A 16,349-nucleotide genomic window follows, 5' to 3' on the forward strand; every position below is an offset into this window, starting at 1 on the left:
TGGCTCTCAGGGGCTTTTTTTTGATCTCAGGAATTCTCTACTAAAAATTACTGAGAGCCCTCCCTCCCCAAAGCAATAGTTCTAGTGGGTTATAACTAGTGATACTTACCATATTAGAAATTAAAGCAGAAAAAAAATGTTAATCTTCGTAATACACCAGCACACAGAGTGATGATGACATCGTTATGTCAGGTAGCCTCTGGAAAACTCCACTGTGCACTTGTGGGAGAATGAGATTGTAAATTTTCGAGTAACATTCTAGAACTATTTGGTACTGTTTTGCAGACACCCTGAAACAGTCTCAAGGATCCCCAGGGATCCCTGAACCATTACTTGAGAACAACTCCTATGGAGGAACTAGCTCTCTGAGCCTGTCCGAGTCAAGGGTCTTTTAATTGCAAGAAACTAAACACTTCAGCAAAAATGGGGACTATTTGAAAAGCTGCTGGGTCATTGCCCCAAATATGTACAATCTTTGAAGATTCGACCCTCAGGAAGGACAAGAAAAATGGCAGGGACTTAGGACTGGGAAAGAATAAGGAACCTAGGCAGCTTGTGGCCTCTACTTCTTTCTTCTTTATTTTTCTATCAAAAGACCGTGTTTCCTGCTTCTCTGTGCTCTTGGCTCCATAACTCCTGTATTGATGGGTTCCCAGTTCAAGGGCCTATACTCACTGGAGTCATTGCCCCAACTCCAAGTGCTTTGGAGGTAGAATCTGATTGGGTCAGCCTAGGTCATGTGACCACTTTTGAGCCAGCCAATCAACTGTGGCCAGTGGGGCTGGGCCACATGGTACGATCAAGGCTGTCCCGGCGCACCAGTGCCTGAATAGGAGGTGGGGTGGGGAGGAGTGGAGTGGAGTGGGGTGGGCAATTCTCAGAGAGGGGGACTGGTTTCTTTTGGACAGTCAGCTTCCAAGTTTTACAGAATAGAGTCTGGAAACCTAGGTCCTGCTCCTTCTATTGACTCTGTGACTGTGGACAAGTCACAAACCTCCTTAGAGCTGGTCTCATCAAGTGCCAAATGGGAGTCGTATTACTTTCTGTAACTCATGGTGTATGGTAGAAATGAACTGAACTAACACGTGTGAAAGAGCCTTGGATGCTATGTGCCCAACATAGATCTAAGTGTTGGGCGTATAATAAAGTATGAAACGCCATCTTTGCTCTTAAGGACCTTGGGATTAAATTGAGGAGAAAATGCGAATGGCCATGATACAATTAGAAAACAGCAGGCTTCTGCCTGTGCACTAACCAAATGCAATAAAAGTTCAGAGGAGAGAGAAGAGATCAGCTTGGGCAAGAAGGGGAAGTAATTTATTGAGCACTTCCTGTGGATGTGGCGCTGTCCCCTGTGGTTTCACACACTTAGCACAGACCCTCTCAGCAACTCTGCACTAAAGGTGTTGCTGTGCCCATTTTACAGTTGAGAAAATGAAAACTCAGACAAGTAATTTGTCTACAGACACGTGGCTGGTGTTTAAACCTATGCCTGTCCGACTTTAAAGCTGATCATCTTTTTACTCCTCAATCTGGCAAGAGGAAAGTTCCTGGAGGAGTGGGATGTTCGTGGGGCTAAAGCATGGACCAGTGTGGTTGGCCGAGGAGAGGCTGGTCCATGACAGGGGTCATGGCATGAGCATGAGGGGAAAGTGATGGGATTGGCACTAGGTTGCTGTTGGATGTGTCAGTGGGTTTTAGACGGCAATGACTGAATGAGTGAATGACCATGGGTTCTATCCTTCACTCCATTTGTCTAATTGATCTGGGAGTCATGCAGGGTGGATTGGGAAGGGCAGTGCGGAGGTAGACCCCCAGCTGGTGGGTTCTTCGAGCAGCTCAGGGTCAACGGATGAGCTCCTGGATTAAAATGCAGAACAGAAGGGAAATGCAAAGCCTAAGATGGCCTTTGAAGGAAGAAACAACAGCACTTGGATATAAAGAATGAAGGAGAAGAACCAAAGATGACTGACTTGCTGACCGACTGACGGACCAATAGATTCAGCCGAGGTTTATTAAGTGTATCTTAATTAAGTGGCAGGCCCTGTATCAGGTTCTGAATATAGTGTGGGCCAAGTAGCCGTTCTCCACCGCTTGTTGGGGAGACAGAAGATCGACAAGTACACCAGCAACATGTATAACGTAATGTCAGACCATGCTGAGAGCGGGGACCAAAATAAAGCTGGGCAGGGGAAAGAGAATGATGGAGAGGCTATGCGTGGATCTAGGTTGGTGAAGGAGGGCTTCCCTGAGGAGGGGACATCTGAGCAAACTAGCGGGATTCTGAGTTTGCAAGTCTGAGCGATTCCTGGAGACTTCAGGAGTACTACTGCCGCAGGAAGAGGCCCTTGCGTGTGCCCATTCTGCAGTTGAGGAAACCAAGGTGCAGGGAGAGTGTGGAAGTGCCGGTGCTGGTCAGCCCTGCAGGGTGAAATCCAACCCTGGCTCTCAGGGGGGCCCTCCCCCTTCCGCTGGCGGCTCCCCCAGGAGTGCGTGCTTCCAGGGCCTGCGTCTCCTCTTATCCCAGGCGGTATTTTTAGTCTCTCAGAGCCCCTTCCCCGTGTCTGCCGTTGGCTGTCATTCTGCTTGACTTGCTTTCACCTGCTGCAGGCTGCTGTGACAGGGCTGCGGGCTGCACACGTCACGCTGTCCCTGGCTTCACCATGGGGGCGTGGGGGCGAGGGCAGCTGAGGGTGACCCCCCTCCCGTCGTGGGGCAGGTGGGAAGGCCTGTCAGTGCCTGCGGGTGGCCGCAGCACCTCACAGCTCCCCCTTCGGGCCAACTCTGAGTGATGAGGGCGGCGGGGAGGGGGGGGGAGGCAGAGAGGCAAAGGTGGGCGGGAGGGAAGGAGGGAGGTGGAATTTTGTAACTTGTTTTGGAGAGAGACAAGCTGAGGAGGTGGTAGCTTGGCAGGTGGTGTTGATTGTGAAGAGTGCGTGTTTTGTGAGAGCGTGTGAGCATTGCAGGCCTGGGGTACAGGCCTTTCCGCTGTGAAATCCCCAGTAGGTGTGGGTGTGCGTGTATGTGTGCGTGTGTGTGTGTGTGTGTGTGTGTGTGTGTGTGTGTATCGCAGGTCCCCAGGGCCACTTGTCCAGGCCCAGCCCCTGGGACTGCCGCGTTTCCCCAACACCCCGGTGGCTGCCATGTTTTATTTCTCATCTGCTGTGGCTCCTTCTCTGTCCCCAAACACCGCAGCAGGCCCTTTCCCTGGCTGGGAGTTTACTGCTACTCATTACCAGAGAATGACCTGGAGGAGGCCAGGGTGCTAGACACGTGACCATGTGGGACTTACGAAGGTTTAAAAATAAACCTTGCTGCGTTCTTGTAGCCACTGTCCCGGGGCTGCAGAGCTGCCAGCCCCCTCTCTGGCTGCTCTCCTCATCCTTGGAGGTAGAATTCACCCCAACCCCACCCCGGTTATGCCAGCCCTTTCTGGAGATGCATGCGGGGTGGTGGGATCAGGAGTCGGCCCCAGGACACCGTGAGGTGTGAAGGCCTTTGTCACTGACTTGAGGCAGGTCACACAGGGAGGCCCCCGCTGAAGCTCGCCCCCAGGAGGAGCCGGGGAGAGGGGTGAGGGGGGCTCCCTGCCATGCCCGGGCTCATGCCCTAGACCGGATGCCAGGCCTGGCTGGCCCTTGAGAGACTTGAAGGGGACAGTGTGAGCCTGGGGCGAGAGCCCGGGCTGATGACTGCAGGCACACTACCTGCTCTGGTCTGCCATCATCCGGTCAGCTGAGGGGAGCGGGGTGGGCATCTCCACGTGGGGTCAATGAAGCCGGAAGGCTAAGCAGCCAGAGGAGGAGGTCCCCGTGGGCAACCACAGAGTGCAGGGATTGGGGAGATGCAGGCTTTGCAGTCCGACTGCTGTGTGTTTACGCCCTGGCTCCGCACTTAGTAGCAGAGTGACCCTGGGCAAGCTACTTAACCTGCGGTTGCCTCAGTCTCCTGATCTGTAAAATGGAGATAATAGTAGTAGCTCTCTTGGAGTTGTGAACGTTTAATGAGGTGATGTGGGTGAGTAGCTGAGTGCTCTGGGGCAAGTTACCTGACCTCTCTGGGCCTCGGTTTCCTGGCCTGTGAAATGGGGTTGGTATTGGTTCCAAGGCTGTGAGGAAGACCGGATGAAGAGATGTCGGTGAAGTGCTCGGGGCCTCACAGAGTAGTGCTCAGGAGCCATGACCACCACCATGACAAGCGTCCTCGTTCCTTGTCTCCCCAGGCCCGTGGCTCCGCAGGCGGCAGGAGGAGGCATGACGCTGCCTCTCAGGAAGACCATGACAAACCTTACGTCTGTGACAGTAAGTACAGCAGGTGCCACCTTCCTGCCCCCCCCCCTGCTCAGCAGCCCCGTCCCGATGCTTCCCTGGCTGTGGCACCCCCAGCCTCAGGCTCCCTGGCTCCTCCTCTTGGGCCTGCATCCCAGCTTGCACGCCTGCCCCCTCCACGAAGGCACCACCTCCTTTGGCTGCCGCCGCCGCCACTCGCCCACCCAGGAGGCCTCCTGCCTTTGGTGCCCGGCTCCTGTCTCTGGCAGCGCCTGCTCGGTGGCTTTCTTCTGACGCTCGTTCTCTCTCTCTTTCTCTGTCTCCTGAAGATTCATCCTCTATTTCTTTCTCTGTTTCAGAGAGTTACAAACAAATGCATAACTCAAAATCCGCCGACAAAGGTACTTGGCTCCTTTGGCTTTTCATGTTTCCCTTTCATTTCCTTCTCTCTCTCTCCTGTCCCAGGTAGGGCAAGTTATGAATCTTTCCCTGACGACGACTTAGCTCAATAAATGGCCCTCGATCCATTGCCAGGCTTCTTGCTTGCTTCACAGGCCTCTCTTGACAAGGACTGCCTGGCTCCTGGGTGTAGGGGGTGCAGACAGAGCTGGGGAGGGGAGGAGCTGGAGAGTGGGGCAGGGAGCAGGGCCAAGGGGTGTGCCTCCCGAAACCTTCAGCTTTCAGAGGATTGCTATCAGCTCTCAAACACTGTTGTCTTTCTCACCTACCAGAGTGTTGGGTGGTGGGTTTAAAATCCTTGCCCTAGTGACCTCTCACTGTGTGGGGCGCCATCTGCTCATTCCACAGCAGGGACCACCTGAGAAACCACACTCCCCGACCGTCTTCCCCTTGTGTCTTCTCCCCTCCGAGGACGCAGAGCTGGGCCAGGCAGGAGGGCCTCGAGGTGGCTCAGGCAGGGCCCTGGCACGGTGGTTCCTTCCACTAGCATCTGGCAGTGTCTGCAGTGTCTGTGGAAGTAGAGGGCAAGTGGGGGAGATGGGGTTCGGGGAGCACATCGGGGTGGTGCCCTTTTCCTCCCTCTTCACTGGCCTCTTTTGATTTCAAAAAGTTGTTCTGTGCCCCGTGGGGTGACAGCTGGTTGGAGAACATTTTGCTAGAAGAACTCAAACTCCATGACCCCCATTTGGCTGTTTAATACACCGTGCAGACGGCATTCCTGAGACAACTCTTGCAGGTAACATCTCCATCCCACAGTGGTTCTGTTCCAGGATGAGGAGGGAGCAGGGCATGGGGTCCGGTGTCTCCTGGTGACGTCAGGCCTTGCCTGCTTTGGCCTGGGTCTTGCGTCCCGGAAGGGTGTCTGTTTTGTTTGGAGGCACAGAAGCCCTAGCATGCGAGCCCTCTGGGGACTGGTTCTGGGCTGGGAAGGGTCCTTATGACCCCCAAGGAGCAGACTTTCCAGCTGTGTTGGGCTGGAAAAGCCCACCCCTCAAGAATGCCAATAGCTGCTTTGGGACTAGGGCATTGCCATTCGATTCCTCTTTTAAAAAGCTTTATTTTTGTGATGTGGTTTTCTGCTCCCATAGCTAGTAGGATTACTTTTTGCACCATCTCTTCAGTTTTCATGGGATTCGCAGCCAATAATCCCATATATTCCCAGACACACCCCACGTGCCCATCTTCACCCACCTCTCAGTTCCTCTCTTCACTCCTTTGTCTGCCGTCTGCCTCCTCACCCGTCACCTCCATGGAGCATCCTCTGTGGGTGTCCCTCTCTTGCCTGGCTGCCCTCTTTCTGCGCCAAGTGCTTGCATCACGCTTGCCCCCCCTCCCTCCGCTCCTGTGGCTGTGATTAGGGGCTCTCAAGACCATTCGCTCTTTTCCTGTTCCTGTCCCCATGGTCTCTTCCTCCTTCTGTTTATCCTGTGATGCTCGGGAGGCCTGCACGAAGGTCTGATGTTGGCTTTCTGGAAGTCTCAGCGGCTGATTCCTTGGCTCTGCCCACGCAACCGCTGCCTCCCTTCTCCTCCCTCAGGGGACCAAGGTCCACCATAGATTGCCCTTCTGTCTTCTGGCTCTCGAAAGAAATTGTGTGGCAGCTTGGTGATTAATAGATTTTATTTTTATCTGGTGCCCTTCAGACATGTGATCCTTTGGGATAGGGATGACCTTTGGAGAGGTCATGAGGCCCACCCTCCACCCTCGAACTGAGCAAGGAATGCTTTTAATAATCTCTAATGTATCCTAAGTAGGGAGGTGTCTGGTCACCTCCTTGAGTGTCCCCAGGGATGGTGTTACCATAAGCTACCCTTTCTTCCATGATTCCAACTGTGCTCTGAATGATTGTTTTTCCTTAATAGGAGCTAAATTTTTTTTTCTCCTACAGGCCCCCTTATCTTTTGCATATCTTTTCCCAACAAATAGGCACATTGAGCATTTTGTCTATTCTGGAAGCCCTTGTCACATCCCCTTGTATTCTTGGTTTATCTAGGGCCACATCCCATAACCTCTAAATTCCCTTCCAGGTTTACATTTCAGCTCAGCACTCCCACTGGAAGTAACACCAAGGCCAAGTAGCTCTGAGAGTAACAGACACATTTCCTTGTTTATTTTACACATTGGCTCTTAATAACAGCCTGTATCTGTAGAGAACAGAAGTACTTGGCCCGCCCATTGCACTGTGCCCCATGCCCACGACTTCCCATGCAGTGCCTATCCTGACCCCATGCCTCGCCAGGTGCGTGCTCTTTTCTACTTAATGCATTTGATTATTCCTTCTTCCATAAATCACTCTGCATTTAGCCCTATTGAGTCTCAATAAAGAGATACAATAATATGTGACTTCAATATACAAGATTCAATAAAGGCAAATTTAAAGACAGTACCCCGTAGTTGAATTTCATCCTCTGCAGATTTGCAATCCCGGCCGTTTTTGTGTTGTCTGTGGTTTGATTTGCATAATCCCCACTCCATCTTTCGAGTTATCGATGAAAATGTTAGGCCACCTTGTACGCCCCCCCCCCCTTTCTGGGTTTATATGTGGAGTAGTAACAGCTATCTTTCAGAGGTTTATGTTCCTGTTGTAGTAGTCCTATTGTGTTCTTGGTCCAAGCATCCCTTTCAAGATGGGTGGTTGAAATATTATCTTAGCTGCTAACTTCAGGTGATAGATAGTTTCACTCAGCCACCGAATTTATTCCATCTCAGAGAAATACTCAATCATCTGAACATTATTTTTTTACCCAATCTGTGGTGGGTGTGTACATGAATACTTCATTTTCCAGCAAGGAACCAATCCCTATTAACTGTCCTGAACATTTACCAAACTTAAGGATAAAAGTTCTGTTTCTTCCGTTTCAATCTTTTGCCAAAGAAAAGTGTTCGTTACCCACAAACAGAGCAACTGAGTATGACTTTGTGCGGAAGTTCGTCAGTGTTTGTCAAAATGTGGACCTGGGCTGTGTGCACAGAGGGAGCTGAGGTGCTTATGAAAATGTGATTCCCGGACCTCACACCAGACCTCCTGCATCAGAACCATGAGGAGCAGGCCCAGGAGCCTGCATTTTTTGAGAGCTCCTCAGGGAACACTTCTGAATACTTTTGAGAGTGACTGGTCTACATTCAAATTCGAAGGCTTCTGGCCTCTGACTGTTTTATTTTATTATTCCTTGCCTTGGCATCTGGAAGTTCTAGAGTCTTCAGGAATTCTCCACGCCAACTGCCATAGGCTTGCTTCACTGTTTTAGTTGGTCTCTTTAGAGTCTTTCCTTTTCTGTTTTTTTTTTTTTCCAGGATTGTTCTAAAACTCAGGAGTCCCGTATAAAGCTCAGCAATCCAGCACTTGGCCTTAATTTACTTGATAGCTTTAAATCCTAACAGTATCATTAGCCCCCTTGTAGAGGTGCGATGATAACTGGAGACAGACATATGAAAGCAGTCCTTGGGTCGGGCTACTGGGATGTTTCAAAAATCATTCTAAATGTTTATCTCTTCTCTTTCCAACTGTTTCCAACCCTGAATTGTCTATTAGCGTCCTTGGGACTGACTCTGGATGAGACCCACTTTGCCTTTGTCTTTGCTCAAGAAGTGTCATAGGAGAGAAGATGGTGGTGATGGGGTGATATTCAGGGGGGAGAAAGGGAGAACATTGTGTCTCTAAGCAGCAGCCATTCAGGGAGAAGCAAAGCCCCCACGTACCCCTTCGCTGAGCACAATGAAAGTGAGTCGTGAAGTTTTTTTTTCCCTTCCCAGTTTTTTCCTTTTCTTTTTTTTTTTTAAAGATTTTTTAAAAATTTAATTGAGACAGAGAGTGAGAGAGTGCGAACAGGGGAGAGGGGCAGAGGGAGAGGGAGAAGCAGGCTCCCCGCTGAGTAGGGCTCAATCCAGGGACCCCAGGATCATGACCTGAGCCGAGGGCAGACATTTAACCAATGGAGCCACCCAGGTGCCCATTCCCAGTGTTTTCTTTAAAATTAAAAAAAAAAAAAAATTAACTTTAAGTTTATTTTGCTCTGGAAAGAATATATAACATCCACCTTCTTAATAAATGTTTTCGTGTACGATCCGTATTGCTGAATACAGGCACAGTGCTGTGCAGAAGGTCTGTAAGGCTTATTCATCTCGCTCGACTGAAACTTTATGCCCACTGGCTAGCGATTTCCTCACTCCCCTTCTCCACCAGCCTCCGGCAACCACCATTCCACTCTCCGATGCCATGAAGTAGACTATTTGGGATACCTCATGGAAGTGGAATCAGGCAGTGTTTGTTTTGCTGGGACTGGCTTATTTCACCCAGCATAACGTCCTTGAGATTCATTCGTGTTGTTGCATGTCGAAGGATTCCTTTTTAAAAGTTTCAGAATATTCCATTGTATGTATCTACCAAATTTGGGTTATCAGTTCATCTGTTAACGGACAGTTAGGTTGTTTCCCCATCTTGGCGATTGCGAATAGTGCTGCAATGAACATGGGAGTGCTAATGTTTCTTTGAGATCCTGACTTCGATTCTTTTGGACAAATACCCAGAAGTGAGATGGCTGGATCCTGTGGTAGTTCTATGTTTGGTTTTTTGAGGAACCTTCATACTATTTTGCAGAGCAGCTGCACCGTTTTGCATTCTCACCAGCGGTATACAAGGGTTGTGCTTCTCCACAGCCTTGCCAACGCTTGTCTTTTGTTCCCAGTGTTTTCTGATCACGGTGATGATGCTGCTCGTGGTGCCTCCAGTGTGCAGAGCCCAGTGCTCAGCCCGTTACGCACGTCGTCTCTCTAACTCCTCACAACCACCTTGAGAGGCAGGGACGATTGACCTCTCTTTAATATGAAGAAACTGAGGTGCAGAGAGGTGAAGGGACTTGTCCACACATTCTGCAGGTGAAATATGCCCTCCTACCCTGGAGTTGGCTCACCTGCGAGTTGAAGAAAAAACATGTTTTTAAAGTGAATTAGGGGCACCTGGGTGGCGCAGCTGGTTGAGCGTCTGACTCTTAGTTTTGGCTCAGGTCATGATCTCAGGGTCATGAGATGGAGCCCCGCGTCGGGCTCTGCACTCAGCATGGGGCCTGCTTAAGATTCTCTCTCTCTCCCTTGCCCGTCCCCCGCCCCAAATATATAAATAAATCTTTAAAAGTGAATTAATGGGGTGCCTGAACGACTCAGTTGGTTGAGTGTCCGACTCTTGATTTTGGCTCAGGTCATGATCTCAGGATCGTGAGATCGAGCCCCGAGTCGGCCCTGTGCTGGGCATGGAGCCTGCTTAGGATTCTCTCTCTCCTGTCCCTCTGCCCCTCCACCCAACCCCTCTCCCTGTCTCTAAAAAAACCAGAAGAGAATTAACGATCACATACATCTCATTTATGAGGTGAAGCCATGTCCACTGTTAACAGATGGCTTCTAGGCGTCAGGCTGCCAAGCTGGAGTCAGTGGGATGGAATAGATTATATACTTTTAAGCCTTTTAAATTTAAATCTATTAAAATTACCTCCCCCCCCCCCCAAACTGGGGCATTAGGGTGGATTAGTGACAAAAGGCAAATAGACATGATCAAAGCCCTCCCGGGAGCATGACTCACCTCTGAGTCATGTCGGGTATTCACACATCAGGAGTGGGTGCTCTCAACTCAGCCTCCACATCAGTAAGACTCTGTTCTCCCCCACCCTCACCCCACAGGCATGTATTTTTGTGTAGCCCGTGACTGAAAACCCGGCCACTTCATTGTTGCCTCCCTTCTAGAAATTCAGTGGGGGGTATAACTATGTCCGATTGGGGCAGTGTCAGAATAGGGTTTGGGGCTCCTTCCTGCTCTTCTTGATGGTGGAGTCCTGGAGGGGGAAGGGCACGGCACGAAACGCAAAGAGTCTGGGGGTCTGGTCCTGGCTCTACCCTTCAGGGGCTATGATGTCACTTTCCTGATTCGTCAAGGAGGGGGCTCCTTTCTTGAGTGTCTCGACCTCCCCCGTCAGCACCCCTTCCTCACACCATGGGCTCCTTTCTTCCTGGGCAGTGGCTTAACAATGAGGCTCTTCTCTGTGGAGACAAGATGTCGGACAGCCTTGTTGCAGGCCGAGGGGGGCCGTGGGCAGACTGGCGTACGGGACAGACACTGCTCGCACCCAAGCTAGTCTCAGAAAATCTGCTTTACCTCAACTTCCTAAAATTACTCTGGATTCCCCCATACCTGAGTGTACAGGGAGAATCAGATGACTATTGCGGTCTTATTAAAAAATATTTTTTTTTGAGGGCATTAAGGCCCCGCATTCTCTAAGGCTCATGTGCTTTTAGCTTCGAGCTGCAGTGGAAAAGCCAATAATGCGGCCTTCAGGCTGGCTGCCCTTGTCACTGAAGGGAAGCCGGACTCATCACTCAGTTGTCCGTGCTATTATCTTGCAGGTCCTTGCATGGGGTGCGGCGGGGGAGGGTGGGAAAGGCTCCATGCCCCAGAAACTTGATTTGTGGAGCAGGGCCTGTGGCATGGGATTGATCCCTGGAGATTGAGTGCATTTGTTACGGCAAAGCTGGGTCTGTTTAAATATTTAAATGCCATCCTGTCGCGGACACAGGTTGCACAGCATCCCAGCAGGGCTGGCCACAGGCAGGGCTGAACAGAAGCTGCAGTCTCTCCCTGCTCCCCTCACACCTCCATCTCTCTTCTTCCTCTGCTCCTGCTGCCTGCCCTCCCCTCTCCCCTGGCTGGCCCTCACCTCTGGTGCTCTCAAGGACTTGGTTTGCCTTTTCTGAGCTGTAACCCGTGCCCTCTTGACTTATTTTGTCCTCCAGTCAGAGCTGGTTCTCAGCTAGCTGTTCCTTAACGTAAACTTCGTGGCAAATAATTCCTCCCAAGATGTGGATGACCGATAACAGGGTAGATATGAACATGTGTAGCGGTTTTTTTTTTTTTTTAATTTCTATGGAAATAGTAACATATTCATTGCAGAAAAATCAGAAATTACAGATAAGCATAAAGGAAAAAAGAAAAATCACCCATAATCTTACTCCTGAGAGATAGCTTCCGTTTTGGTTTTGAATAGCATTTGAGGATTCTGTCTCTGCTCTGTCTCTGTCTCTCTCTCTACACACACACGCACACGCGCACACACACACACACACACACACACACAGAGACACGCACGTATGCATACCATGGCATAGACCATTTTAACCCCCCCCCCTCAGCAGCACATGGGAAGCATCATTCCAGGTCAGTAAAGACATGTTTCTGACATTTGAGGGCTCTGTGGTGTTCCATCACGTGGGCACGCCCCAGTTTGCTCAAGCTGTGTTCCACTTGTTGGACGTTTTGGCAGTTTAAAGTTTGTTCACTATTGCAAACAATATTGCGGCTGTATCTTTGCATACTACGTGCATGATTTCCTAGGAGTGGAATTGCGAGGTCAAAGGGCCTGGTGCACAGCCTTTGATGTCTCTTACTTCAAGTCGCCGTGGGGGGTAAGGGAAGTAGGCAGCAAGGTCAGTGCCGCCCAGGTGAGAGAGCCAGCTGGGTGAAGAGGGACGTGTGCTGACTTTGGAGTGAGAAAAAGCTGAGGTCAGATTGTGGTTCTGCCGCTTGTTAGCTTGTTATCTCGGCCATTTTTGAAAAAATCATTTTGCTGCTGGGTTGCTCCATGTCCTCAGGTATGGAGCAGGGATGATGCATGGTTGGGAAAGGCGCGTGCGATAATGTATATAAAAACATGTGCACCTGGGACGTGCTTAATGAATGTTTCTTCCTCCTTCACCTGTCCCGGATTTCCTCTATCTCCAATAGAGTTGGAAAGATAAGGCCGATATCACAGAGATAACACCCCGCCAGGCATATTTCATTGAGTAGATAGAGAGCACGGTCCTGATTCAGGGGAGGGAGTGGTCAGGGGGGTAAGAGCTGGTGGGTCAGAGGGCGCTTCCCTAGGAGGCCAAGCAGACCTTCAGTATGTATTGAATTGACTTCATTCTCCAGGGGTGGAGGGGTATGTGAGGGAGTTGGTGGTGGCGGGTAAGTGGGGTAATAATAGTAATAGCAGAAGTTCATTCACTTATCTTATGGGCTTGGAATGTTCTATGGGCTTTATCTATATTAATTCTTTAACCCTCACAGAAGTGCCATAAGACAGATGGTATGATCATCTCCATCCTACAGATAAGGAAACTGGGAGAAGAGGGGTTAATTAGCTTTCCTGAAGTCACACAGCAAAAAAAATGGCGGAGCCAGGATTTGATCCCAGTCAGCAGTGCCCCCCTCCCTCCCCTGCACCACCTCTCCTGTCACTCACCTTTACCTGGAATCTGCCTTACCTTGCATATACCTTTGTGTAGGCCACCACCTGTCACATTGGAAGACAGCAGTCTGTCTGTTCATCAGGCCGGACTGTGAGGGCAGGAAGTATGCTACATTCACCCTGCATCCCAGCCCCAGCACAGAGCTTGCTCCCAAAATGTGGATGAGTGTGGGCTGCACGTAGCAGGACAAGAGAGAGACCAGCTCGGCCAGAGAAGAGCATTGAGGTAGGAAGATTGGGGGGTACAGAGTTGGACAAGGGTACTGGGAATGCCGGGCTGATTTGCTTAGCGGTTGGCCCGCAACGTCAGTGGTGAAATGATGATCCCGGACACATTCTGGAAAGGTGTGTTCAGGGCAGAGAGCCTGCAGCCCAAAGGCTGAGAAGGAGGTAGGAGAAGACGTGAAGTCTGGATGGTGATGACAGCAGGGACAAAGTAGACGGGGCCAACAGGAGAGACTTTATGAGTGAAAACCCTGCAGAACAGGATATGGGGTCCAAGCGAGAGGGAGGAGCGGCGATGACTCTTGAAGTCTTGAGCTTGGGTTGTGGAGACATGAGGGAGGCTTAACTGGAATATTCTAGAGGAGGAGGTAATTTTGGAGAATGATGAAACTTTGACATAGGAGTGTGTGCAACTAGCAGGACATCCAAGCAGGAATGTTTACCACCTACTAATGGACATCTGGTTTCCCAAAGGAAGTGAGGCACTTACGCGGATGCTGTAGGTAGATGGGGGTTTACCTCAGGGAAAGGCCAGTGAGACTCCCCGGGTCGGTCGGGACTCAGGAATAAAGCCCGGTCTGCATCTGAGGCAGCATTTATGGCAGATACTCGCCCGGAGATCCTGAGGGAGAGCACTCTAGCCGGATTTCCAGGTCTGGGGGCTGCCATACTTTACGGTAATATGTCTAATTTTTTTTTTTTACCTTTTTTTGGTTCATTTTCCCCAGAAATATTGACATTTATATTTATTATTTAAATAATTTTTAATCTATGATTAAAAAAAGAATTCTGTTTTGCCCCTGAAGTAGATTAAGGCCGTGTTTGTTAGCGTAGGACACACCAGATGAAGATAACGGTCTCTGCAAGGGGACTCCAGAAGACGGTTCTCAAGTCAGAAGTCCAGGATTTGAATCTTTGCTACATCACTTCCTGGCTGTGACCTTGGGCAGATCCCCAAACCTCTCTGAGCTTTGCTTTCTTTTTGTGTCAAGTGAGGACAATAAGATTAACCTTAGAGGGTTTCCAAGAGGGTTAGATGAGACCGTGTGCAGAACAATTAGCTCACTGTCTGGGTTCATAGTTGCGCTCAATAAATATTTATTTTTTTCTATGCCAAGTCAGGAAAGTATGTATTTCGCACCTGAGCTGGGTCCCTGGTTCTATTCTGTGCGTGGGCTGCTGGAGTCGTCAGGAAGCAGAGAAGCTGGCAAGCACAGCTGATGTTGAGTGTCTGCTGTGTGCCTGTCACTGTGCTGAGCACTGGACAAGGACGAGCTCATTCAGTTCTCCTAACACCCGTGTGAGCTGTGAACTATTATCAGCCCCATTTTCCAGACCAGGAAACCGAGGTTTGGAGCGACTAAGTAACTTGCTCAAGGTCACACAGCCAATGAGCTGACCCAAGAAGGCAGATCCCAGAGTTGAACAGAGTTCTGCTACCCTGCTTCTCAGCAGGGCAGGAAAGAGTCCCACTAACACATTTAATGCTTTGGTTTTCGGAGTTTCTGCATTCTCTGCTGGGGATCCGAAATCGGGTTATATAGTATTTAGAAATGAAAGGCTTGTTGCTTATCTCTGTTCTTCCTGTTTTTTTAAAAACCGGAGTCATATTCATATACAGCAAATTCCTAAAATAAGCAGAATGCCCTCCCTCAATGAAGACACAGGACTTGTGGATTGCTGGCATTTGATAGATCCTGTCTCTGGGCTCATTCCTAATACATGGGTCAGTGCCAGGCCCCAAGGAATGTGGCTTTGAAAAATCAGGATGTTACATCCCACCCTTATTCCATCCCCCTGTCCTTCTATCCGGAGGAATTCAGTTTAAAATAAGCACCAAGTGTGTCCTGGGAGAAGAAATGAAGCCACAGGAAGGCAGCTGCAGACCTGGCTTGGTGGGGGGGAGGGGAGAGGGACGTAGGCAGCCCTGGGTGGATCCTAACGCTGGGAGCCTACACTGGTTTTCTGTCAGAGTCCAGGGACTAACTGCTTCAAGAGGCATACGGGCCTCAGAAAGCCCAGAGGAAACAGAGAATGACGAAGTGCTAGAATCAAAGGACTTCGAGATCATCTGATTCAACTGTCCTATTTTACAGATGTGGAAACCAAGGCCCCAAAAATTATGGGATTTGTCCAAGGGTGCATAGCCGGTTAGTAGGAGAGCCAGGGCCAGACCCCAGGTCTCCCAAAGGCCACCCACGTGTTTGGCTTCTGGACTTCCAGGCCGGGGGGAGGAGCCCACCTAGACTTACCTGAGAGGAGCTTCTTGGTGCCTATATAGTGTAGGACCTGGACTTCTCTCATCATTGGAGCTCAGTGGAGCCATCATTGGCTCTTTGAGTAAGGCCTTGGCATTTAAAATAGTTGTAGGGATTAATACTGCACCATGAATTTGCAAGTCTGACCTGGTGGCTTTTTGAGGTATCCCCTGAGTTTTATCCCATGCTGAGTCATGCAGGGCTTTTCTCACTTGGGGCTTCTCCCTACCTGGGCGACTCGTTGTAGGTGTTCCTCCATCCCCCACATGGTTCTGCAGAGAGAAGTCAGGAAGGTGTGGGAGCCCCAAACGTCTATGACCCAGTCTGGTAGGGTATGATTCCCTTGTCAAAATGGCCTCCTTTTGTATCTGCCCTGGGCCCACTGGGACAGAGGATTCTACTCAGAAGGGCTGAAGGGGAGGGAGTTGGATGACAGGATGAGTAAGGAGATGTGGGCAGGATAGAAGTGCTGATAGGGAGAGGGGGAGTCCTTCTGTCTCGAGTGCCAAGGGGCAGGGGTAGGATACATGGTGCCCAGGACGGGGGGTGGGGTGGTACCTGCACGAGCATGCTGCCCAAGCAGGGAGGGCAGGGCACAAATCCCCATCCTCCTCTTCTCACCCTCCATTCTCTTGTCCGTGCCTCCCACTGGCCCAACGCCACCAGAGGCAGAGGGTAAGGGGCCATAGAGGTCAGCCCCAGGTACTGGGAGGGGCGTCAGGTGGAGAATAATGCATCTTTCAGTCCCGTGCTTCAAAGTCAGGCAGACCTGAGTTCAGATCCTGGCTCTGCCATGGAGGGAGTCGCTTCAATGCCCTCAGACTCAGTTTCCTCATCTGTCAAGTGGGGATGACAGTCCTTATCTC

General features: G+C 50.4%; 1 protein-coding gene across 2 annotated transcripts in view; it reads left to right on the forward strand.

The window, feature by feature from the left end:
• DPF3 (double PHD fingers 3) overlaps positions 1-16,349 on the forward strand; it is a 248,676-nt gene that overhangs the window by 148,877 nt on the left and 83,450 nt on the right. For both annotated transcript variants that reach the window (XR_005837670.1, XM_008703117.2), the window contains exon 6: positions 4,223-4,301. Coding sequence is in view for 1 of the 2 variants with exons in the window: in XM_008703117.2 (XP_008701339.2) it covers positions 4,223-4,301 (79 nt within the window). In the remaining variant the exon portion in view is untranslated. The remainder of the gene's footprint in view (positions 1-4,222; positions 4,302-16,349) is intronic.

The sequence above is a fragment of the Ursus maritimus genome, unplaced genomic scaffold, assembly GCF_017311325.1.
Source record: "Ursus maritimus isolate PB19 unplaced genomic scaffold, ASM1731132v1 scaffold_25, whole genome shotgun sequence".
Classification (NCBI taxonomy): Eukaryota; Metazoa; Chordata; class Mammalia; order Carnivora; family Ursidae; genus Ursus; species Ursus maritimus.